Here is a 26177-nt window from a genome sequence, read left to right as displayed (position 1 = left end):
ACTAAGGGTATGTCTTCTCTAATGGGGAAGGGGCTTTCCCCTTGAGGCCCTGGGCGCAGTCAACAAGACGCAGCACAGTCCAGCTCAGAGGTCAGCCAACTACAGCAGTTGGGCCCTGGGTTTGGCAGCCTGCCACCTGCTTTTGTCAAGAAAGTTCTCCGGGATCACAGCCCCTTCCACTCACTGACTATTGCTAGGGCAGCTTCTACGCTGTGAAGGGCAGGACTGTGCCAGGGACCGCAAGGCCTGCAAAGCCAAAAACATGGACTCTGTGGCCCTTTGTATAAATTTGTGGATCCCTGGTCTAGAGTCCCATTTGCTTGTGAAATGAGAGTGGTGCCGTCTACCTTAGAACACGGACCCGAAAATTCAGACTCCGAGAAGCCTCAAAAGGTAAGTTTTAAATTGGCTTCATGAACTGAAAGGATTGAATCAGCAAGTATCACTGCATCACAAAGGTCATCCTCATTCACTCTGTGTCAGTCACCCCAACACAGCCCTGTCCATCCTTCCGGGTCAGCTTTCTTCAAAGGGTTCAACTCCTCTCTGACCCTTTCACATTCCTTTCTGCTTGTCTGCCTCCTCGTAAGGGGAAAACATGGACCTTCTTGCTCTCAAGCAAGAAGTGCCTCTGTCCTCAGGGCCTAGAACACTACCTGGCCCACAGGGAGTGCTCAAGACCCATGAAGGAATGAATGAATGAATGGCAATTAGGCAGCAAAATTCTCCTACTAGGGTGAAGAGAGAGAAATACCCAGTGGCAACAGCAATGGAACTCTGAAGAAAAGGCAACAGCAAGTCAATCTACGAACAGCAATCCATGAAGGCATTTTAAACGTATGGACTATGATGCTCAGCAATTGTGTACTGTGACTCTTCTGCTTTTCCATTGAGTTCAGAACACATCTGGAGAAGGACATCTGTCTCTGGGAGAGACTGCAGTGCAATGCAACCTGGGGGTGGGCTTATTATGGAGCTTATTATGGTTTTGTTGTCTGAGGCAAGGCCCAGGGTCTTCACCTGAAAAACAAATGTATGACAAGATATGGCAGTCACGCAAGGATGCTGCTCCTGAGGGTTTGGGAGCAGTCGGTGACTCAGAGGAAGAAGTAAGGGACAGAGGGTCCAAACTACCGATCCCTCCCTTCCTCCTGTTCCTTTTGAAGCTACGATACTTTTTTTTTTTTTAAGATTTTATTTATTTATTCATGAGAAATACAGAGAGAGAGGCAGAGACACAGGCGGAGGGAGAAGCAGGCTCCTTGCAGGGAGCCCAATGTGGGACTCTATCCCAGGACCCCAGGATCATGACCTGAGCATAAGGCAGACGCTCAACAGTCAATGAGTGCCCCCCCTCCTGTTCCTTTTGCATCATAAAGCTGTCAGATGCAACCAAGAACCCCCAGGCACGTTTGCAGCAGGCGCTGGGTGGCAGTGTTCCAGAGGGGCCTGCGCCCAGAGGACCCCTGATGCCCACAGGCCGAGGGCGCCACAAGGGCTGCAGGGGGAACAGATGCTACTGAGGTCCCTTGGTGCCCCAGGCTGGGGAATAGATGGGAAGATGGGGTGGAGCCTTGGAAAGGGATTCAGAGGTTCTGCTTAACAACACAGACAAAGGAGATGAAGGAAACGTGAAATCTTTCCCCTTTGGAAGGAAATCGTATATGACTAATGGGAATTTTTACAGGGTTTTGTCATAGACTGAAACTATCTCTCCAGGATTCGGTAGAGCTTTTCGGTTTCCCCAAGACTTTGAGTAAAATTGTCATTATTCATTCATAACTTTGTTGCGTTGGCCATGCTTTCTGGGAAACATAACAAGGTTCCTGCTTTGAGGTGGGTGTAGGGTCAAGAGCAGAGGCTCCTCAGGGTGCCCAGTCACATCTGAATTACAAGAATAGCCTGTTGTGCTCTGCTGGCCGTCCAGTTCTTATCTCTGCCTAGATGAAATGCAGAAAAATGCACAACCTTGAAAGAAAATAGACCCATTCACTCCCCTAGGTGAAACCAAAAAAGCCTTGTACTGTTTTAGAAACAAATTAACTCTCAGTCCCCTAACAGATGCCAAGAGAAGACAACAATCCATTCAAAGGTAAATCAATCCTCTGTACAAATGACCAAACTTGAATACTGAGACTAGCGTGGACCCACATACCCACTTACAATTTCTCCAAACTTTGTACAATGTGCCCCATTCTCTCAGCTGAACAATTTGTTTGTCTAAAACAACCTGCCTCTGTAATCACGGGGTCCCACAGTTTTCATTAACTGTTTCACTACGTGGAGCTCCTTCCTCAAGCAGACAGATAGCTTCACCTGATTCCTTTCCCCTTCAATTCGAATTCAAATTTACGGTGTATGACCCTAAAGGAATCCAGTTCGAAAATTCCTATTTCTATCATCTCTAGATCTTTTTGCTTTTTCTTGCAGAGCCAGCATCTCTCATCCACGGCTTTGCCCGTAGGCGATGTGATATTTTACACTTTCTCCTTACAGATAGGAACCCACAGGAAAGTCACAAAATAAATGCACAGATTGACCATTTCACCTCAGAGCCTGATCCCCCTAATCTTTGTTTATATTCAGATCCAGCAGCCTCCATTTCGCAGATTCATCTGGATTCAGGCCAGGGCTCAGGCCAATATTTGCTCCAAATTGTCAGCCACCACCTCCCTCCCCCTCACCAAAGTCGGGTGATCCTTGTGTCTTCCTTTCTATTCGTTGTTGGAGGTGAAGGGAGAGGAGCCAGAGAGAATCTGCGAGAAGCGCTGTGAACACCTAGCACGTATCCTTACAGACCTTTAGGTATGTGTAGCTCATGCACACACACACACACACACACACACACACACAGGATCATGTTGGACATCTGCTCTATATATTTATTCATTCATTCCTCACACATTCACTGAGCATCTATTCTGTTCCACTGTCCTCTAGGCCCTGAGAACACATCAGTGAGTAAAATAGACGGCAGTGCCTGTCCTCCTGGACCTTACGTTCTGGTAGAGATGACAGGCCAGAGAAAATAAGTAAGCACGTGCCACTGCAGATGGTACTGAGTGCTACACAGCAAGAGGAAGAGGGAATGTAGGGAGGTAGGCATTGCATGCATTTATTTGCTTATTTTTAAAGAGTTATTTATTTATTTGAGAGAGAGAGAGAGAAAGAAAGAAAGCCCAAGTGAGAGAGGCAGAGGAAGGAGAGAGAATCTCAAGCAGATTCTGCACTGAGCGCCGAGCCCCTCTCAGGGCTTGATCTCACAACCCTGAGACCATGACCTGAGCAGAAACCAAGAGTCAGACCAACTCAGTCAACTGTGTCATTGAGGCGCCCCGGCATTGTATTTAAATAAGATCGGCAGAGTCTCTCTAATAAGATGACATTTGAGCAGAGACTTGGGATGGAAGTCAGACAAGGAAACACGGTGACTGCGGAAGAATGGGCAAGAGAGAGAGCCAGGAACCCACGGGGTGGGTGGCAGGAAGACACCAAGTAAGGCCTTGCAGACCATGGGAGGAGCCTAGACTTCCATTCTGATGAGATGGGGGCCCACCATGGGTTTTAAGCAAAGGAATACTCTTCTGTATTTCCCATTGGCCCCTCCAACCCATTTTCACTCCCCATCACCCACCTTAAAAATTTCAGAAAGTCCTCTCAGGCTGTCACTTACCTGCCCAGCAGCCTTTCTGTGAATACCATCTACAGCAGTGGGTCTTTCCCCTTGTTATGGAAAAGTGGTAGCTCCTGGACCAAGATAACTCTTTTGGTGTTTCTGATACCGTTGCAGGTAAGAGATTCTCAATCCTTGCTGCCCATTAAAATTACCTAGGGAGCTTTAAACATATATACACATATATTAAAAATCTAACCCACAGGGATTCTGCTTAATGTGGTCTACAGAGGACCAAGGCATCGATTTTTCTTTTAACTCTCTAGGTGATGACAATATGCAGCCAACACGGAGAACAATGTTATAACTGATGCTTCTAAAGCCTTGACCCCTCAGCTCCTGAAGCCCATCTCTCTCAGCTCCTCATTGCTACGATTGTGCCATGGATGCTGACTCTATCAGTAACAGCCCCTCTGTAACCTCCATCTTAAGGCTTGCATCCTCCAGCCAACACCTGCCATCTTCCCAGCCTACATACACTCCAGTATCCCAGCTCTGCAAACACCTAAGATCTAGAATCCATTGATCCTACCACACTTACAAGATCTTTTTTTTTTTTATTTTTTTATTGGAGTTCAATTTGCCAACATATAGCATAACACCCAGTGCTCATCCCACCAAGTGCTCCACCATTTACAAGATCTTAACCTCCACATGGCTTCCCTTTCCTCTTTCCCCAGTTCAGACTCTCCAGTCCATCATTCCCATTGCTCTTTGCACATGTCCTGAACCTCCCATCCCCTTCCTGCTTCCTCTGCCCCTCCCCAGAAACTGCCCAGACTGATTAGTGAGCCAGTCTCCTCTCATTATCCACAAATCCCCACAATGGGTTGAATCCTTCATCCTTGCTACATCCTTGATGTCTTTTGCCTTCTCTATATTCAGAATATTTGGACTCAGCACTGGTCACAAATTTCCTTTATTTTATGCCATGCAGCTTTTCACCCCAGTCTCCACTGGAGCTTGAATTGCTGAAGTAATCCTAAGAGAAACCTCAACCTGATGGTATCCAAAAGAATATCTAGTTTTCTGGATATAGTCAAACTGCTAGAAGCTTATGCCACCATCAATAAACAGGGAGTTTTTAAAACCCACCCATTATAACTTCCTGCCAAGCACCATCAAAACACTGGGCCAGGTCCATTAGTCACACCTGGGATCTTCACCTCCATCTAGGACTCCTTCCACCTGTACATCTAGGAATAAAACCCTTGTGAATTCTACTTCAGCATCTCCGATATCTATCAAACTTACCAGAACTTACACAGGAAAAGTTAAGAACATATATAATCCTATACCACCTCAAGAAATGGAATCTTCCCCACAAAGAAAACTCCTGGCCTAGCAGGGCCTCACAAGTGAAATTTCCAAAAATTTAAAGAAATAACAAAAAGGATCATTTCCCAAGTCTTTTATGAAGCCAGAGTAACCTGAACCCATAATGGCACAAGAACATATAAGAAAATTATACATCAATCTCTCTCATAATAATAGATGCCAACGCCATAAGAAAAATGTTGGCAAATTAAATCCAGGGATATCTAAGAAGGGTTCTACATCTCAAAGTTGTGTTCCTGGATTAATTCTTGTGTTTGTTCCAGGAATACAAACAAGATTCATTTAATACTTGAATATTAATCAATGGAAGTGACTTGGTTTTTAGAATATAGAAAGAAAAGCTCTATCATCACTTCAGTAAATGTAAAATAATATACTCGATAAAATTCAATGCTTATTTGTGATTCTTTTAAAATCTACATTTAGGGGCACCTGGGTGGCCCAGTCAGTTAAATGTCTGCTTTGGCTCAGGTCATGATCTCAGGGTCCTGAGATTAAGCCCCGCACTGGGCTCCCTGCTCAGCAAGGAGTCTGCTTCTCCCTCTCCCTCTGCCCCTCCCCTCTGCTTATGCTTGCTCTCTCTCTCTCAAATAAATAAAATCTTTAAAAATAATAATAATAATAAAATAAGATCTACATTTAAATTCTAAATTCTAGTGAGCCAGAAACTAAAAGGGATTTCCTTAATCTGATAAAGCATATCTACCAAAACCAAAAGCATACTACAGCAAACATTGTTAATGGTAATATATTGAAGACGCTCCTCCTGAGATCAGGAATAAGACAAGTTTGTCCACTAACACAATTCTATCCAATATGGTGTTGGAGGTCCAAGCCATTGTAATAAATATCAAAATAAAACAGCCATTATTTGCAGGTGATGTGATTGTGTACATAGAAAACACAAAGGAATCTGCAGATAAACCATTGAGAATTGAGCAGGGTCACTGGATATGAGATCAATATTCAAGACAGTAGAATGTAACTGTGAATGGGATATTTGAGGAAAAATATAGTGATATCTGATGGCAAGTAGGATCGTCAGGATCTCTAGGACACACCACATTCGGACCCTGCAGAGGGGGCTTGTCGGTCTCTCCAGAGTACACCGACCACCTTCTCTAAACCTTTGACAAATCTCTCTACCTCAGCGCCCCATTCCAGCTTCAGGAGTTTTGAGGCTGGATTTCCCTCTCACAAATAAGCTACCTGCCTAACAAAAGTCTGGTTTGCATCCCACCCATTTCCCAGTGCAGGAAACAAAGGGTCTCCAAATCTCCAGGACAGGGCAGCCCCACACAGCTTCACCTTGGAGCAGCATCCCTGCATAGTGCATCCTTACCATTTCTCCCAGCCCTCAGACCCCAGCTCAGGGAACCCCAAATGGAGAAAGAAGCAGGCTTGTCAGATTCAGAGCAGAGAATTCAGCAGAATGAGAAAAACCTGAGATTCTAAGCACGGGGCCGGCAGTGGATGGAGAAAATAAAGAAAAATCCAGACAGAGATCCCACAGAGGCACATTGGCAGCCATGACCCAACTGTCCCACAAACAGACTTGGTACCAAGAGCCCAGGATTCAACTTCTAATCTCTCTCCCACCGCCTAGAAGCTTCCTTCGTGTGCATCATGTGCCCAGCTGGCCAGAGATGGCACAAAACCTGCTCTGGCTCACAAGACGGAGTAAAGGCACACTTTCCACCTGCAAAATTACGTAGGTGCAACAGCAGTCTCCTAGTACACCACCAGGAGGTCAGGGGGCAGAAAGACTCAAGGGCCAAATTAAGTTGTTCAAAAACAATGGTTTGTTAAATCAATAACAAGAAACAGGGAGAAGCAAGTGAAAAGAGTCGCATTTTGGAGACCTTTCAGGCAGAGTGGAAGAAACACAGTCCATGGATCCTGTGTGTCTGTGTGTTCGGACGTGCGCGTGCCCAGTGTGTGTATGTATGTGTGCCTGCATGTGCCTGCATCTCCCTGTCACTCTCATGTTCTCTTTCTCTGTCACACCAGCATCCCTACTGACACATGGCAGTGAGAACATTGAGTGGAAGATAATCAAAGGGAGTCAGAGGACAGAAGGTGCCTGGAGCCATCAGGTGTCCCCGTAGGAATGATGCAGGAGCGAGTGTGCCTCGCCTGTGACAGGCTGGGCACCCATGCCTTTTATCGGCACGTCCTGGGCAGAAAACAAGTAGAACCAAAAGTGGGCAGGAGCCCAGCGCGCTGATTTAAGATCTCATGAATACCAAGTGCTTCACGGAACTGCCTCATGTGCTGCACAATTTCCCGGTCCTTTCATGCGTTCTTATAAATATTCATCATACATATTCTCCACTTCCCTTCTCACAAGCTCCCCGGCTCTATACTTAGTTTCTCTTCTTCCCTTTTTTTATTATTTTTTTGGCTTATACAACAGAAATTTATATTCTCATAGTTCTGGACGCTAGAAGCCCAAGATCAAGGGTATTGCCAGGTTTGGTTTCTTTTTTTTCTTTTTTTTTTTTTTTCTTTTTGGTCTTTGTTTTTAATTGAAGTATAGCTGACACAGTTTCTCTTATCTGAGAGAATTATTCTTAAATAAACAGGCATTGCAGGTCCCTCTGTCAGAAGGGTGAAGGATGGTCAATCCCATCCTCAAGATAAAGTCAAGCCCTGTCACATCTCAGAGCCACATCTCAGGCATGACTCATGCCCACAACTTAATAGAAAGAAACAGGAACCGAAGCCACAGCCATTCACAGGGAAAGAGAGGTGGGATATCTCAGGTGGCGGGGACAGATGCCAGAGCAGCTGCTGTGAGAAGGAAAGGCTGGCCCCACAGGAAGCATCCAAAGCCTGTGACAACACAGGTGTAAGTTGGGACCAGCAGGCAGTATCGTTGGGAGTGCTCTAGGAGGTGACATTCACAACGAATGCAGTGTGAGGAGGTCCCCCAGAGTGATGAAACGTGGTCCTGGGCCAGGGTGGCTGAGAACGTGAAGAGGAACTCAGGTGGAGAGCACCCCGGGGCGGGGTGGGGGGGGGGATCGTGGTTTATCTTCCTTTATCTTCGTTAGTGCTTTTAGCAATTTGAAGATGAAATAAAGGAACACACACGCAAGCTATTGCTAAACTACACACATGTTAGTTTCTATTGTTATTATTATGGATGATATTCTGTGTCATGAGAAAAAAAAATAACCTTATTGGGTCTCAGGTCTTATGAGAAAGAGGAAGAAGATCACTCACAACCTCCCTACTATTAAGGAGGGGGGGAAATAATTGCCTCAAGCCCCTAGGAAGGTGATACTGTGTGAGTGGGTTTCCGTGCAATTCTTCTCCCCTCTGGAGCCTCACACTCATTAAACTTGAAGACGGGCCCCCAGAGGAGAGACTTGGTAAATGAGGAGGGTCAGCCCCATACATGAGGCCCCAGGGGGTCCCTCACCTCACATGCCAACAGGGGCTGCCTCTCCCTAGGCATCCTGGATCGCCAGTGGTTGGCTTCCTGCTCAGCCCCTGGGACCATCTAAAATGAAGCAATTCTCACAGGTCCAGGTGGAAAGGCCAGATAAGAACTCAGCCAGTAGCCTTCCCAGGAAGGAGAGATCCAAAAGTCAGCCAGGACTGACTGAGAGCACCTGCCTCTGGAGCTGGCCCGAAGCAGCCACTTCGCAGGGAGGGAAAGTCACACCAGAGGTCTCCAGAGGCTGGGCTCAGAGGGAGATGGTCCCTGCTTCTCCACAGGTCAGTATGCTCGCAGGTGGTCCCCACCTCTTCTCCTTGGCTCCCCTTCTTTCCGTGTCCCTTCCAGTCCCCATTTAGAAATCATAACAAGCAGTGGATTTTTTTCTCTCTGCCAAACACACTGGCAAGTGCTTCAAATGCATCGTGTCACGTAATCTTCACAGCAGCTCTAAGAGTAGCTTCTGTCATTCCCACTTTGCAGAAGACAAAACTGAGTGAGTTTCAATAACTTGCCCGAGGTCACAAAACCAGTCATGGCTGACAGTGGGATTCAAAATCCAGATTGGCCAGTCCCATGTTCTTCACTGTGAGGCAATGGTGCTTCCCCAGAACTAGTCACTGGCCCCAGTAGCCAGCAATGGATGGAAGAAAGCTTCCCAAAAGGCAATGAAAGGGGACACCTGGGTGGCTCAGAGGTTGAGTGTCTGCCTTCGGCTCAGGGTGTGATCCCGGGGTCCTGGGATCGAGTCCTGCATCAGGCTCCTCTCCCTGTGGCTCTCATGAATAAATGAATAGAATCTTAAAAAAAAAAAAAAGGCAATGAAAGGTTCAACTATTTTGTGGTGCAGTTTGCAATGGTTGGGGGCCAATGAAGGAAGAAGGATGTCTCTCTGTCGCCCAGCTGTTCTAGGACATTTATGTTCACCATTGCTCCGTGGGGCTGGGCTCTCAATACTAGAAGTTCAAAGTCTGCATGTACTCCTGGGCTCTGGGGCTCTGGGTCAATAAGCCGTCTCTTGAGATCCCATCAGTGAGACCGTCCCTAAGCTTGGTTATTATGTTCAACGTATCTCTTCTATTCATGTACATAAAAACATCTTCTTTAAAAAGCTACTTCAATATCCTACCCAGAGGACAGGTGAGTTTTCCTTCTTGAAGGAAGGAGGCTCTCCCGTGGCCCGGGCAGTGTCTGCCATCCTTGCATCTGGGCTGGAAGGAAAGTGTCTGCTTCTCAGGGGCTCTCAGGCATGTCCCTTGACTTCATGACACTCCCCCCTTCAGCCTCCCCACTCACTTCCAAACCTTCATCCCAAATGTGAGGTCACTCTCAGGATCAGCCTTGACACAGAGGCCCCTGGGAAGGAGTTTCACAGTCAGGAACTAGGAGCCTTCTCTCTGTCCCTCTCCGCTGGCGTCCAACTGGCACAGGAGCTCAATCCCCTCAGGCTGCCCCTCAGCTTGTCCCAAACTGGAGCCAGAATATAAGTCAGCTGCAGATCTAGTTAAAATGCAAATCCGACTCAGTAGCTGGTCTGGGGTGGGACCAGATTCTGCATTTCTAAGGAGCACCCGGTAATGGTAATGTCGAAGCTGCAGGTGTACAAGGCTCACTTTGGTGACCAGGTGCTAAAGATCAGTGACCACAGCTCCTGAGCACTGTTCCATCTGACTGCAAGTGAGAAAGAAAAAGAAGCAAGAGAAAGCTAGACAGGGCCCCCGCAACAAACTGCCAGGTTTCTTCTCTCTTTCTCTCCCTCCCCCCACAACTCCCTGCCAAAAACAGTCTTTTATTGAGGGTCTCCATGCTCTAGATTGCAAATTGCTTTAACCCTAAATTGCTTTAAGATGGATGCTGTTTTGTTGCTCATTGTAAAAGAGTGGCAACGATTCCAATGCCCCTCAGTGGGAAACTGCTGAAATGGTATAAAATGCAACCTTGTGCGGCCTTTGGTGGGGAAAGATGGGCAGCCCTTCATTACTGTCCTGGAAAGAGCCCCAAAATAAGTTGTTAAAAAAACAGCAACAAGGTACAGAACAATGTGTATAGTTTGCTACCATTTGTGTCTTTTAAAAGAGAGGAGAAAATTTAGGTTCGTATATTGCTTATATAAGCAGTGACTAACCAGGAAAGATACCCAAGAGACTGGTAGCTTCTGAGGCAGAGCTAAGCAGCTGGAGAATCAGAAGGCAGTGAGCAGGATGACTTATTTTCAATTGTAGTCCCTTCTGAATTTTGTACCAAATATATTTCCTGCTCAAAAAAAAAAAAAATTGAAAGATAATCCCCTTGATCTTTCTATCCTTCCATATACCCAAAAATTGAATGAAATTGATTCACTCAACACTTTCAAGAACCCTCCTGGTGAGTCCCAGCAGGCAGAGTTGGTTCTTGGAACAGGGATGGGAGGGGCATTGCCTTGTGTTACCAACGCGCGTCAATGCTCCACCCACGTGGAAACTCCAGAAGGTACGTGTTCAGAGTCTAGAGGCTCTGGGGGTCCCAATCTCCCTGGTGGGATTCCAGGGACCCGCCACTGAGGGAAAGAACCTCAGGCCTCAGGGCTCTGCCGAAGGAAGACATTCTGCACACCTGGGTCACCTTTCCACCATCAGGTGGCTGAATTAGAATCTGTGGCCGAGAACTTAACAATGACTTCACCTGAAAAGCCTTCCTGTGAGGACCCCGTGCTGCACTTAGAATGTGTTCTGTTCTCCTGAGGTTTTTTTTAGTTTAAACATCTGACTTTGGCTGGATGAATTACTGGATTTTTACCTTTCCACTTGATACCCTATCTTTTTTTTAAGATTTTATTTATTTATTCACGAGAGACCCAGAGAGAGAAGCAGAGACACAGGCAGAGGGAGAAGCAGACTCCACGCAAGGAGCCCGACGTGGAACTCGATCCCGAGTCTCCAGGATCATGCCCTGAGCCAAAAGCAGATGCTCAACCACTGAGCCACCCGGGTGCCCCTGTCACCCTACTTTTTTATCTCTTGATTCTCATTAAGTAATTTCTCCAGCTTGTGTTATTTATTCTCTTTCTCCCCAGCTATGATCCCTCCCCAATGAATGGACAATTCTCCCAACCACTGTCCATATAGTCATTTCAAGTTCAAATATCAGTTCATCCTTTCTGTGACCTCAAGCAGGTTACTCAGTTCTCAAAGGAGGTCGAGGTGAGGGGTGAGCCTGACCCAGTGAAGAGCATAGAGCAGAGGTTCAATAAATATGTTCCCTCCATTATCGCAGATCTTCCTCTCTGCAACCCCTTGGGATTATTATAAGCTCCTCATCTCTCCAAAGCACGTCCGTTTTGGCCATCTCAGTCCTCCCTGGAATCCCAAAAGCCCAAACAAGAGTTGTCCTCAGCACCAAGCAGATCAGTGCGTAGGACTCAGCTTTCTCCAATGCTTGCCCAGGGTCATAGCACAAAGTGTAGAATAACTGGAAACACCAAGCAGATCTAGTGGCTCCTGGAAGAGTTCCCGGAACCACATTGTCCTCCCAGCCCGACTCCTCAGAGACTAAAGGTGCCCAGTCCTATGCTCCTTGGAGATTCTTCCCTCAATATATTCAAATCCACCAGTGTATGAGCTCCCACAACCTGTTGAGTTACAGGTGACTTTTTTTGACGTCCAGATCTTTGGTGCATGGAAAGGATTATGTAAAGCCATTTGATAGTATTTCAATACTATCCTTGGGCCATTAAATGCAACTTTCAAATATAATCCATTGAATTGTATATCCAGTAATGTTTGTTAGAATTTAAAACAATCGCACTTCATCTTTGGTTAATGTTCTCTTAGTTTCAAAGTCTAACTGATTAAATTCCCCCAAATAATTTAAGCACTGTTTACAGTCAAATTCTCTTAAACTATTCAAAGTCACACACCCAGAAAATCTACGGGAGCAAATTCTCCTAAATATTTAAATACCATTTATATACATGATTAATTAAATGCTCTTTGGGCAGGGGGATGGGGTGACTGGGTGATGGGCACTGAGGGGGGCACTTGACGGGATGAGCACTGGGTGCCATACTATATGTTGGCAAATCGAACGTCAATTTAAAAAAATGTTCTTAATTAAATGCTTCAGCCTTGCAAACTACAATCACAAATTTAATGTACTTGATTTCCCAAGCCCTTCAAATGCCTTCATGAGCATTTAAACAACTCTGGAAAATTACTAAATCAAAACCTATATATTTAAAAAATCAGATGTTCTTACTCATTTAAACAGAGTCAAATCAAACATAAATTCAGCTAATCTGATTTAGCTAATCATCCTCCTTATTTTAGGTCTAATTAAACAGATACTCTTAACTGTTTCAATCCCTCAAATGGTATATTCAATATGTATACATTCAAATATGTATTTAGGGATCCCTGGGTGGCGCAGCGGTTTGGCGCCTGCCTTTGGCCCAGGGCGCGATCCTGGAGACCCGGGATCGAATCCCACATCGGGCTCGCGGTGCATGGAGCCTGCTTCTCCCTCTGCCTATGTCTCTGCCTTGTGTCTGCCTCTCTCTCTCTCTGTATGACTATCATAAATAAATAATATTTTAAAAAAAAGATTTAAAACTAAAAAAAAAAAACAAATATGTATTTAAGTTCATGTTAAATGCTATAATTGTTACAAAAATTCATCATCTTACAAAGAAACCTTACCAAAATTATCAATATAGGATGCAAAGCATACACCCTTCTGAAAAGAATCTCCCTAAAGCCTCCACAGCAACTGGAGTTAAAAATGTATGGCTGTCAGAGATTCAAGATGAGGGATGTGAATTCAGGGATTTGGGCCAGAACTCTGGGGCTGAAAGAGGGATGCGTGGGTGTAACTGAACAACTAGACACCACAGGCCCCAGCTTTCAGAGGTCAAGTTTCATGGGCATCATCCTCCAATTTTGCTCTTACTCACTTCTTATCATGGTCATTCTCCAATTTTTACCACTTGGTCTGGGCAAAGGGAATTCTGAACACACCATCTGGGTAGTAACTGTCTTTCTTGCAGCCTGAAATGCCTCGAAGAGACTCTCTATCTATCCTGCAGATGTTTGCTGACCGCCTACTATGTGCTGGTCGCTGGAGACACAGCAATGAGAGAAATTGGCAAAAATGCCCAGCTCCACGGTTCTAGCATCCTAATACCAAAACAGAGATCATAGGCAGGAGTGATAAGTCATGTGTGTGTCACATATTGGAAGGGGAAGAAGTCCTATGAGGACATAAAAGAAGCAGAGAAGAGGGATAGTGAGTGCTGGAGTAGGACAGGGTTTCACTGTACATAAGATGCTTAGGGAGGGCTTCACTCGCAGGTGACATTGGAGTCTGACCTGAAAAAAAATGAGGAAAGGAGCCCTGTGGCTCCTGGAGCAAGAGTGTTATGAGGCACAGGGACAGGTACTACAGAAGTTCTGAATCACTTCTTCATGTCCTAAGAGGAGCAAAGGTTCACGAGGAGCTGGAGCAGGATAAGCAAGAGGGAAAAGAACAGACAAGAGGACAGAGAGGTGAAAGGAAATGACCCAGCAGTGGCCAACCTCGCAGAGCCATTGTGAGCATCCTGCCTTTTCTTGTGGGGTGACAGCCTCTCCCTGGCTGCTCCTCCTAAGAGGCAAGCAGGACACCAGCTAAGAGCAATTGCAATAAATCAAGCAAGACATGAGGGTGTCTTGCAAAGAAGGAGGGGGAAGTTGGGACACATTTTGAAGGTAGAGCCAATAGGATTTGCTGAGGGGTTCGATGGCTAGAAGGTTCAGGCCAAAACAACTGAAAGGATCCCATTGCCATTACCCAAATGAAGAAGATTTGCTTATCTAATTGATAATTAATTTATATTTATTCATTGACACCAGCACTGTGATAGATACCAGAGCACCAATTACCAAGCTATGAAGTCACTCTCCTCCTACCAAGAGTAAGAAAATGCAACAGGAAATCTGGATGGGCACTTTTTTTTTTTTTTTAATGTTAAAATATAATGCCGTGAATTCAACTGAAGGCTCTGGGAGACTCAGGGAAGAGAGGGAGGGGACAGACCTCTAAGCTGGGTTTGGAGAGATCGAAGGACATTCCAACAAGACAATATAGAATTTGAAAAGACACAGACATTGCAGTAATGTAGTGTGTTTGTAGAAGTAAACCGTTCAGAATTGCAAGCTGAGAGCAGGACAGCACGGAGGTGGCATGGAACACATGTGATGGGGGCAAACTGAAGGGTGCAGACGTCATGCTAAGGGAGACCGAGAACCCTCAGAACTTCAGCATGAGTATGACACAATGGGATCAATGTGGGGTTTGGGGACCAGTCTGCCACTAGGAGATACACATGGGCTCCTCCGTGTAGAAGATGTTGAAGACCATCTCTTTGATGACAATGTTAACATTCTTGTATCTCCTCCCCTTGATCATTGTCCTGCGTGTAACACACCAGTGGAATGACGCTGGGGCAGAACCACACCACAGTGACAAGATTCATCCTGCTGGGCCTCACAGACCAGGCCGCCGGAAGACATCTCCTCTTCGGCATCTTCCTGCTGATCTATGCTGTGACCCTGGTGGGCAACCTGGGCATGATAGACCTGATCCGTACCAGCTCCACCCTCCACACCCCCATGTACTTCCTCCTGAGCGTGCTCTCCTGCCTGGACATATGCAATTCCTCTGTGTTCACCCCCAGGCTGCTGATCAGCTTCCTCACCATGGACCAGTCCATCTCGTTTGTGGGCTGTGTGGTCCAGATGGCCTTCATGATCCTCCATGGCACAGGGGAGTGCCTGCTCTTGGCCTTCATGGCCTGTGACCAATTTGTGGCCATCTGCCACCCTCTCCTCTACCATACGATCATGTCCAAGCGCTTGTGCATCCAGCTGGCGGTGGTCACCTATGCGGCAGGGGTGTTCGTTTCAACTCTACAGACGGGGAATGCCTTCATCTTGCCCTACTGTGGTCCCAACATCATTGATCACTTCTTCTGTGACATCCTCCCCGTGCTCCAACTGGCCTGCTCAGACACCACCGTAGCCAATATCATCCTGCTCTTCCTTTCTGCCTTGGTTACTGTCCCCACGGTGTCAGCCATCTTAGTCTCTTATACCTACATCCTGGTCACAATCTGTAGGATGAGGTCCCTGGAGGCCCAGCGCAAAGCTTTCTCCACTTGTGCCTCCCATCTCATTGCCCTTTCCCTCTTCTATGGGTCTGTGTTCTTTGTCTATGTCCAACCCAACCCAGAAAGTGCCTCAGCCTATAATAAGACCCTGTCTGTGTTCTACACCATTGTGATCCCCATGCTGAACCACCTGGTCTACAGCCTAAGGAATAAAGATGTCAAGGCTGCTGTACAAATTAGGGTTCTTAACTTAAGCAGAAAAGGGATTTATTAGAAAGGTATCTGGGGGCAGCCCCAGTGGCCCAGCGGTCTGGCGCTGCCTTCGGCCCGGGGCATGATCCTGGAGACCCGGGATCGAGTCCCGTGTCAGGCTCACTGCATGGAGCCTACTTCTCCCTCTGCCTGTCTCTCTCTCTCTCTCTCTCTCTCTCTCTCTGCGTCTGTCATGAATAAATAAAAATAAGAAAGAAAGAAAGAAAGAAAGAAAGAAAGAAAGAAAGAAAGAAAGAAAGAAAGAAAAAAGAGAGAAAGAAAGAAAGAGAAGAAAGAAAGAAAGAAAGGAAGGAAGGAAGGAAGGAAGGAAGGAAGGAAGGAAGAAAAGCATCTGTAGCTCATTAAATAGAAGAGAAGCCTAGAGATCTCAGTGGGACAGGAATCCACAGTGGCCAAACAGCTGAATACCTGCTGCAAGAATGGTCTATGCAGACTGCCTCCACGGGGGACATCACCTCTGAGCATTCCCCGTTGCTATGGCTAGCACTGCTGCCCCTGAGCACATAGCACTGCTTAGCTGCAGAAAAAAGGCACCTACACTAGCCTCTGTATGACCCTCTGTAGCATCCAACCACATAGCATCTCTAACTGTTCCTACACCTTCCCATCATTCCCTGAAGTTCAAGCCCTAGGCAGGAACATCCAATATGTTTGGCATATATCCCTCCTGGACATCTATGAATACGCCACTTTCAGCACAGATATATTACATGCCCTGATATGCTATGCCCACACTTCTATCTTGCAGAGCCGTAGACCTCCTTTTAATGATTCCAGAAGTGGGAGTCAGATTGTCTTCCTCCTATCTTTAAGAGTTCTCAAATGTAGAAAAGAGCATTGAATAACACAGCAACCATCCCTAAAAGGTTATATAGGGGATATTGCCCTTCCATGTGATATTGGAGAAATGGTCCATGTGATGTTTGCATATGAAGAAGACGGTGATCTTTTGACTTTGTGGGACAGAATGGAGCCCCAGCTTTGGAAGTCTCCACTGTAACTAGCCAGGGACCAGAAAGTACTCTATAGTAATAATGAGCTATTATTTCTCTATAAATCACCAATTGAAACAAAATTAAAAGCTGAAAGGCCATAGAGCTTTTTTCAATTGAGATCAAATTACCTTTATGTCTTTAAGAAAAAATTACTTCTATGTCTTTGGACGAAACCCTTCTTTATTATAACAGAAATCAATCTTACTAATTTAAGATGGTAAGAAAGAGGTGGAATTTATTATGAAACCCAGATGTCAACTGAGGTATACTATCTTTCTGAGAATCAAATAAAATTGGCTGGCTTGAACTCCGTTGCATGTGTGGTGAAATCCCTGTATTTCTGCTTGTCCAGAAAACCTGAGGTAGCAGGGGATGGGGTATAACTGGTTTGTGTTTTTCCTGGTTACCAGGTTTTACCTGGTTTCCTGATTTCTCCAAATTCTGAAATCCACTGATTTACTTCGGCTTATGAGTCATCCAGGGAGGGAGAAAAGCATGGGGCCAGAAATGTGGATGGTATAAATGGGAAAGAGAAAGAAACAAAACCCAACTGTCATAGATGCTGGGAGGAAGGGGGAAAGGGAGTTTTGAGCAGACTGGGCTGAGCCAACACAGCCAGGCTTGCTTCCTACAGGAAACCAAGAAACAACGCATCTCTTCCAGACGAAACCTCCATGTTCACCTGCAACTTCATAAATATCAAACTGAAACAACATGTTCTTAGAAAATTGAATAATGCATGGGTGAACCTGTTGATCAATGCTGTAATGGTACTGAAATCACCTCCTGGTTTAATTTACAGGTTTTATGAAACCAGTAGGACATGATAGATTAGATGATTGATGATAGATAGATAGACGATAGATAGATGATAGATAGATAGATAGATAGATAGATAGATAGATAGATAATAGAAGAGGATAGAAGAGGAGATTTATTATAGGAATTGGCTCATACAGTTATGGAGGCTGAGAAGTTCCACCATCTGCCATCTGCAAGCAGAGAACCAGGAAAGCTGGTGGTATAATTTGGTCTAAATCATAAAGGTCTGAAAACTGGGGGCTGATGATGGTGCCGTTCCTGGTGGGAGTCCAAAAGCCCAAGAACCAAGTCCACTGATGTCTGAGGACAGGAGAAGATAGATGTTACAACTCAAGCAAAAAGAGCAAATTTGCCCTTCTTCTCCTTTTTTGTTGTCAAAGCCCTCAATGGATTGGATGAAGCTCACCTCACATTTGTGAGGGTGAGCTTTACTCAGTCTACCAACTCAAATGCTAATCTTATCTGAAACCCCACCCAGACAGAGCCAGAAGTCATATTTCACCAGCTTTCTGGACATCCCTGAGCCCAGTCAAGGTGACACATAAATTAACAATCCCATGTACTAAGAATATAGCAGGCCCCAGCCGGTCCCCACCACCACCACCACCCAACACTCCATCCCCAACTCAGGAGTTTAGGGACTGTAATCTTTTCATGAAAAGAAGCCATTTGCTTAACTTTTTTTCAAATAATAATTTCCCTTAGGTCCAAGGAGACACAGAGCACCCAGGAACAGAGACACTGGGGTGTCAGCCCCTCCTTCACTGCCCTGGTAAACTCACAATCTGCTCCTAATTTCATCAGTTCCTAAATACCCTCACCTCACGGTCCTGGGCAACCCAGTCATAGACAACAAAGTCAACAGCTTCCCAGAAATGGATTACGGAGTAGCCTATGAGGAACAGAGGAAAGACAGGACAGAGTGTGGAGAGCAGGAGCAGCTGAGGCCATGGCAAAGTTTGCTCAGAGACAAGGCACCCAACCCCTTGGGTCCCACGCACACCACCCTGTGTGAATGTCTCCTCCCCTCTTCCTTCACCTAAAACCATCTGGCACAGAATCCAAAGGAGGCATTGGAATGTTGGTTGGAAATAAAGTCAAAGTGTTACCTCTCAAGAGCATTTGAATTACATTTTTTTATTTACACTAGGTCTTTACAGAGCCCACTCAGTACCCGAAGCTGTGGAACTTTTGACTGTTGGGAATGAAGCCAAAGGTAAGGTGGAGGGGCAGATCCAGCCACACGTGCTGGAAGGAAGACCAGTTTGCGGTCCAGACTAGGCAGCCAAGGCACTAGGCCACCGCAGATCATTGCCAGCAAGTACTGGATGTTGAGCCAATACTTACTGTTAGCAGGGACTGGCCCCATCACCTGACAGAAGTTAGTTAGCTTTGCTGGGCTTCCACCCGTCACACATGGACTAGACATGTGATAGCCAAAGCCAAAGCCTGTGTGTTTACAAATGGAAAGGGGGTTACGTTACTTCGAATCTCTTCAATATTCATCTTGTTCCCAAGGCTCTCAAACTCATTTAAACTAACCTCAGAGGCTCTTGGGGGAGGAACACTAATCACACGGAGAGGCAGCCTTGGCATTGGGATCGCTAGTGGAACACTCAAGCTCTCCAGCGCTAAGTGCTGTCACTAGCCAGGTGGGACATCTCTCCAGGCATCACTTCCAGGGCCAGCTTGGTGCAGAAAGGAAGAAACCAGATGCAAGAGAGCGAGGGATCTTCCCTAGAGGAAAGAATCCAAGACAGTCTAAGACACTGCCAGCTGGGGCTAGTCAAAGGTAACTAGTATCAAAGAAGGGGCAAATGGGTGGACACCCTCTAGAAGATTCATGGATCCTTGCCCTGCCTTCTCCATAGGTCATGATACTGAACACTGTCCCCACCCCGACTCTAGAATGTCATACACCCAGTTTCATCCCTACCCTCTCCAGGACCTTATGGAAACTGGCCGCCAGCCCCAAGAAGCTGAGCTAGATGGGAAGCAAGCCTGGCTCAGGACAGTGTGCAGATAAGCTCTCTAAAGATAGATTTGCTCAATGGAAGGGCACCAGGCAATCCCAGAATCCCATTCTTCTCTAAATGCTTATAAGACATGATGTTTGGTGTAATTTGAGAGACTGAAGTGCCAAGGCCAGCCCTCCAGAGTAGTTACCAGCCAGAAAATTCTATGCCCACAACTGCTGCCCAGTGAACAACACGTCTAAAGCCTGACTACAGGGTATGAGCAGTGTGGCTTCCCATGGCTATTATTACTGTACCCAACAACATACTTCACTGTTATACTCATTTGTGCTTTGAAGTTCAAAATTGCAATTCTAAGTGTTGTCGTTTTTTTAAGATTTATATATTTATTTATTTATTTATTTGAGAAAGAGTGCACACTCACACAGGTGAGTGGGGAGGGTCGGGGGAGGGGAATGAGCAGAGGGAGAGGGAAAGAATCTCAAGCAGACTCCACACTGAGCAAGGAGCCTGATGGGGGGCTCCATCCCAGGCCCCTGAGATCGTGACCTGAGCTGAAATCAAGAGTCAGATTCTCAACTGACTAAGCCAGCCAGGTGGCCCTCAAAACTCCAATTCTTTTAAAAAGTAGCCCAATCACTCAATTTACGATGTGCTCACCTCGCTTATCTACAGTAAGTAAGTAGATAAGCGAGGTGAGCAAGGCTGGCAGGCATCCAACAACAAATTGTGCCTTAGCAGGAAGGAGGACCAGAGAAAGGATCTCTGGGCAGGATGAGATCCTTCCAATCTTCTTTGGGTTCCCATCCGATGTTGTGCTCAGACATCGTGCCCAAACATGGGTGGCTTTCCTGGCCGCCCTGGCACCTAGCGCATCTTTCTGTCAAGGAGGCTTGTCACTTGGTGTGGTGTGGCAATTACAACTCATGGTTAAATCCAGTTTTCATATGAGCTAAATGCTCTCAATCTACTTGTGGTCAGAGGTCTCAGCTCATGATCACCCATCATCCAGGGGGCTGACAGTGGCTCACAAACATGGAAAAGGCAAAATAACCCATTTCAGGGTTGAGTCGAGCTACTTTCCCCTTCTTCCTCACTGCTCCAGTTGTTTTCACATGTCAAGGAGCCTGAAGATACCTTCATTTTACAGGCAGCAGGGGTTGGAAGGATCTTGCCAGCATCTTTCCTGAAAGCCCAAATTTCTCAGCCTTAACCTCTTCAACCCGATGTTTGCTTCATGGGAAACTCTGCAGCTTGTCCTTTATGTGTTTTCCTGGGGACCCATCTTCTGGCTCTGTGTGTGTCAGCTCACACAGGGTCCCAGTGTGACTAAAATCTCAGGAGAGTAATAAAGCTGTGCTAATGGGCTCAGGGGCTCAGAGGTGCATGTCACATGTGTGTGCGTTGGCTTGTTTCCAGGGCGAGCCCAAGGAAAGTGTAACCGAACATTCTGTCAATATAAAGAAAGTGTCAGAAATGGTGCTCATGTCAGGTGTGACCCTCCAGGGATCACTCTTTGCCCTTTGCTCCCCGACAAGGTAGATCCTGTCTTGAAATCCTGCTTGAATGACAGCTAACATGTATCAAATACCTGCGGTGTGTCAAGAATTTTATTTTCATCTCATCAAATCGTCCCGTCTACCCCCATGAAGGCACAAAGTACTTTAGCCTCATTTTTAAGATAAAGAAACTGAGTCACAGAAGGAGTGAAGTCACCTGTCTCAGATGACATAAATCACAAGTGGCAGAACGGGGACTGAAACTCAGACCCTGGAGTGCCAGGCTCAACCACTCTGCTACATCGTCTCTGCCTTTTGGGAAGTATTCCATGGACTTCAACGATACTGGGTTTCTAAGGATGGCAACCATTAACTCCTCACTTCTCTATATGACATACCACCCCTCCCATCGAGGTTGGGATAAAAATACAGATGCCAGGGGTGCCTGGGTGACTCAGTCAATTAAGCATCTGCCTTCAGCTAGGATCATGATCTTGGGGTCCTGGGATGGAGCCCTATGAGGGCTCCCTGCTCAGCAGGGGAGTCTGCTTCTCCCTCTGCCCCTCCCCCTGTTCATGCTGGCTCTCTCTCTCTCTCTCTCTCTCTCTCTCTCTCTCTCTCATAAATGAATAATTTTTTTAAGTTTTCAAATAAATAAATAAAAATATGGATGCCCAGTGAAAATCAAATTTCAGGCAATGAATAATTTTTTAGCATAAGTATGTCCCAATATTGCATAAGACACATTTATACTAAAAAATATTTTATTTTGTGTATCTGAAATTCAGACTTAAATGGGAAATGGCACCATGTATTTCATCTGGCAACCCCATTTGTGACTTGCTCTGACCAATAACACACAGAAGTGACAATGTGCTGATTTCAGGCTCAGCCTTAAAGAGGACTGTTGGTGTCCGCTTCTTCCATCTTGGAAGCTCATCACCCTAAGAACACCAGACTGCAGGGAAGCCCCGCTAGTCATGCAGAAAGCTCACATGGAAGAGCACTAAGCACAAGATGTTGAGAGAGGCCTTGGCCTTCCATGAGCACCCAGCTGCCAGGTGCATACAGCTCTGTGAGCCATCTCGGGCCACTGCACATAGAGAACAATTTGCCCCAAGCCCTACCCAAACTCCTAACCCACAGTATCATGACAAATAACAAAGGGCTGTAGTTTTAAAATACTCCATTTTGAGGGGCGCCTAGGTGACTCGGTCAGTTAAGCACCTGCCTTCGGCTCAGGTCATGATCTCAGGGTCCTGAGATCGAATTCCTCATTGGGCTCCCTGCTCAGTGGGGAGTCTGCTTCTCCCTCTCCCTCTGCCCCTTCCCCCGCTCATGCCTGTCTCTCTCTTCTTCACTTTTTCTCTCAAATAAATAAAATCTTTTTTAAAAAGATATATTTTTAAGGAGTTTTCTTATATAGTTTAAAAAAAAAACTGAAATAAGCCCTAATGACTGGTCCTTGAATTATTTTGAATTTAGTCCCCAAACCCTGTGGGGCTCTCCATGGGGCTCCATCAGGCTTGCCCTCCAGGCCTGCACAGTCTTCCCCAGGCTCACTACTATTTTCCTGAGGGAGGCTACGCATCCTGGAGGTCCAGAGCATGGCTTTCGGGGACAGCTAGACCTGGTGCTGGATTCCTGCTCTGGCTCACAAAGCTACATGCCTTAGTCTGAAAAATGAGGATGTCAATATTAATTACTTCATAAAGTAGTTCATTAGGATTAAAGGAGATTTACTGTCTATAAAGCGCTTAGAACAATGTTGGGTCCTTAATTAGTGTTCAGCACGTCTTAGCTGTTGTAAGTAGTTGTCCTTCCACTGAATAATTTCTCCAACCTGTGTTATCTTATTATTTTATTTCCCTTATTATTTCTATGCAGGGGAGACAGTTGAGTGAAACCAGAAATCCCAAGACAACGAGGCCTCCACCAGTGAGGAACCACAGATCTCCAGGAGGACAGAATCACCGCGAGGGGTCAGGCCCACCCCAGCCCTTCTTCTGTCACACCATGGCCTCATTCCCCTTTCCTCAGGCCCAGCAATTGCTGAGAAATCACAAGGCCCCAAATTCGGCTCAGACCTACTAGGTAATAAAGCTACTCCCAGGCCACCCAGTCACACACCCCAATTTCCTTCTCTTTTCCAGGGAACCAGAAATGCTAGGCCAGAAAAATGGAGATTCCTGAGAACATAAGATGAAACAGAAGTTAATGGGTTATAGAATCACACAGGACTGATGTCTAAATCTGGTTTTACAACAGACAATCTGGCATAATTTGTAAACAAGAAAGTTGTGTGAAGATTAAATACTCAAATGATAAAAAACCTAGCATGAAGTGTGCTGTTGAATAGATGCTCACTTGAAACGGTTCCCCTACTTCCCCAGGCATTATCCATTCTGGGCATTAAATGGGCATTGGCTGTGACTGTGATGCAGTCATGCAAAATTACAGCTTCTTCTCGCTTTCCTGTGGCCCCAGCATCATCAGTCACTACCTCTGTGTCCTCTATCCCTCTGCACAACCACCAACTTACCTATGCTAAGGGCCAGGGCCATTCTCTTCCTTCCTTCTGCTCACCCTCCTCCCCATCATGGGCATCCTGGTCACCTTCTGAAGGAGGCATTCCCTGAAGCCCAAAGCAAAGATCTTCCATCTTTGCCTTTCATCTTATTCTCTTCCTTTTCAGGGGCACTACAGTATTCACATATGCTCAGCCACGCTCTCGCGACAGTCTTAACCCTGCAGTCCTGTGGCAGGTCAGAGCCAGGCCAAGCTATTGGATCGTGGTGAACAGAATGATGACTCCAAACCAAAGATGAGCCAAGGGTCAAACACCAGGAAAGGAGGATAAGATTTCAAAACATGAGTCAATGGAATACTACTCACCCATCAAAAAAGTGAAATCTTGCCATCTGCAATGACATGGATGGAACTAGAGGGTATTATGCTGAGTGAAATAAGTCAGTCAGAGAAAAACAATTATCCTATGATCTCATTCACATGTGGAATTTAAGAAACAAAACAGAGGATCATAGAGGAAGAGAGGAAAAAATAAAACAAGATGAAATCAAAGAAGAAGACAAACCATAAGAGACTCTAAATCATAGGAAACAAACTGAGGGTTGCTGGAGGGAAGGGGGGTAAGGGATGGGGTAACTGGGTGATGGGCATTAAGGAGGGCATGTGATGTAATGAGCACTGGTGTTATGTGCAACTGATGAATTATTGAACTCTACATCTGAAACAAATGACACATTATATCTTAATTAATTGAATTTAAATTTAAAAATTTTTAAACATGGGGGGCACCTCTATTGGTGACTCAGTTAATCATCTGCCTTTGGCTCAGGTCATGATCCCAAGGTCCTGGGATCAAGCCCCACACTGGGCTCCTTGTTCAGCAGGGAGCCTGCTTCTCCCTCTCCCTGTGCCTCCCCCCACCAGGCTCTCTCTCTATCTGTCAAAATAAGTAAATAAAATCTTAAAACACACACACACACACACACACACACACGCGGGTCAAAATAAGTAAAGCAGAATCATGAGTGAAAGCAGGGTCAGGCATGAAGTTAGGCCAACAGGTGGTACACAAAGGGCAAGACAAATATTGGATTCCTTGTCCTTAAGGCCATTGGGAAGTCATACCTAGCTTGTGAGGAGCCAAACTCAGAGTAAAGAGCTGTTTCCAGATCCCTCCAGACTTCTGCTTATGCACAAAATGTGTTTGTGTGTGAAGACCTCTCCTCTAGTATCCTGCTACCTGACATTGACCTCTCTACCACATCTCTATTCCCAGATAAGAGACAATGACCAAAGACAATACTCCAGAGGCTGCAGTGAAGTGAACTCTTTCCAGCACCTGTTCCCTCACCAGTCCCAACACAAGGACACTTGTCACTGGGACTCTGCAGAATTATTTCCATATAGTTTCATTCCCACTGACTCTGCTCACCACCGTTACCTCACCTCCCCAAGTGAACCGTAGGCTTTCCAAAGCAGGAGCTCAGCTCATACTTCATTTCATCCCCCACAGAGCCTGACACAATGCTGGGTACTTAATCAGGGCATAGGAATTAAGGCATATTTGTTCATATATATTTCACCTCTTCCTCTTTGGATTTTAGGCTTTGGGGCAGTGGAAAATTAAAAAAAAAATTGCCAGCTGTCATTGCACTATAAGACCCAGGCCTAACAAAAACTACTACTACCCGAAGAAGACATTTTCCCAATAATTATAATTAATGGCTAACATTTATTGAACATATATTATGTCCCAGGCATTCTGGGAGGCACATCATACACAGTAATTTATTTAATCCTCATAACAATTCTGTGAGTAGATTATGCCTATTTCACAGATGAGGAAACCCAGAATCTAAGAACTCTAAGGTCAAATACAGTTCACAACTGGTAGACCCAAGTTCAGCTGATTCCAAAGCCTAGGCTCTGCTCTAGTGCTTAAAATCCCTTTGGATTTTTGCAGGAAATTATGCAAGAAGTTTACATTTCTACTGCTTCCAAAAATTCCAAGGAGCTGCTCCTATGTTTCCCACCAGGGCCTGGCTTTCTTCTAATTCCATAGAGTCTTGACTCGTACCAGGAGTTTCTAGTTCCTACCTAATACTTGAAAAGCAATTCGGAACAGGAAAAAAAGAAATGGGCTAGAAAAGACAGAAAGAATTAGGACCTCAAAGCACCCTTGGTGCCCCTGACTTGGCCCCAGACCTCTTGCCACCAAAGAAAGCCCAAGTCTCTAAGCCAGTTACCTCTCCCTCCAACCCTTCCTGCGTTCCATATTAATGCTGGCATAGAGTTTCTTTGTGAGTCACAACAAAGAATGAAGTCACTTTTCCTGCCTTGGCCAGGCCAGGCTGGTTTCAAGAGTAGACAAGCAGTGATTCAACGATTCATCAAAAATCAGGGGCTTGGAAAAGCAATGATGTTGCTTAACGTAGCTAACTTTAGCATCTCTCCCCCAAATCAGAGAAGGGTCTCTTGTCCTAGAACTCCAATATTTCCTTGTGCCA

The 26177-nt window shown here is 45.8% G+C and overlaps 1 protein-coding gene across 1 annotated transcript; it reads left to right on the top strand.

Annotated features, from left to right (window-relative positions):
- Positions 1-14902: 14902 nt before the first annotated feature.
- Positions 14903-15850, top strand: LOC112930539 (olfactory receptor 5G9-like). The gene has a single exon (XM_026012884.2). The coding sequence runs from the start codon at positions 14903-14905 to the stop codon at positions 15848-15850; it is 948 nt and encodes a 315-aa protein (XP_025868669.2).
- The last annotated feature ends 10327 nt before the right edge of the window (positions 15851-26177 follow it).

Source organism: Vulpes vulpes, chromosome 5 (assembly GCF_048418805.1).
Source record: "Vulpes vulpes isolate BD-2025 chromosome 5, VulVul3, whole genome shotgun sequence".
NCBI lineage: Eukaryota > Metazoa > Chordata > Mammalia > Carnivora > Canidae > Vulpes > Vulpes vulpes.
Note: the sequence above shows the minus strand (reverse complement) of the source record. Positions and strands in the feature narration are given on the sequence as shown.

Bases quoted from the DNA above. Each gene is read 5' to 3' on its own strand.
- LOC112930539 (XM_026012884.2), top strand. From the start codon at position 14,903: ATGACGCTGGGGCAGAACCACACCACAGTGACAAGATTCATCCTGCTG.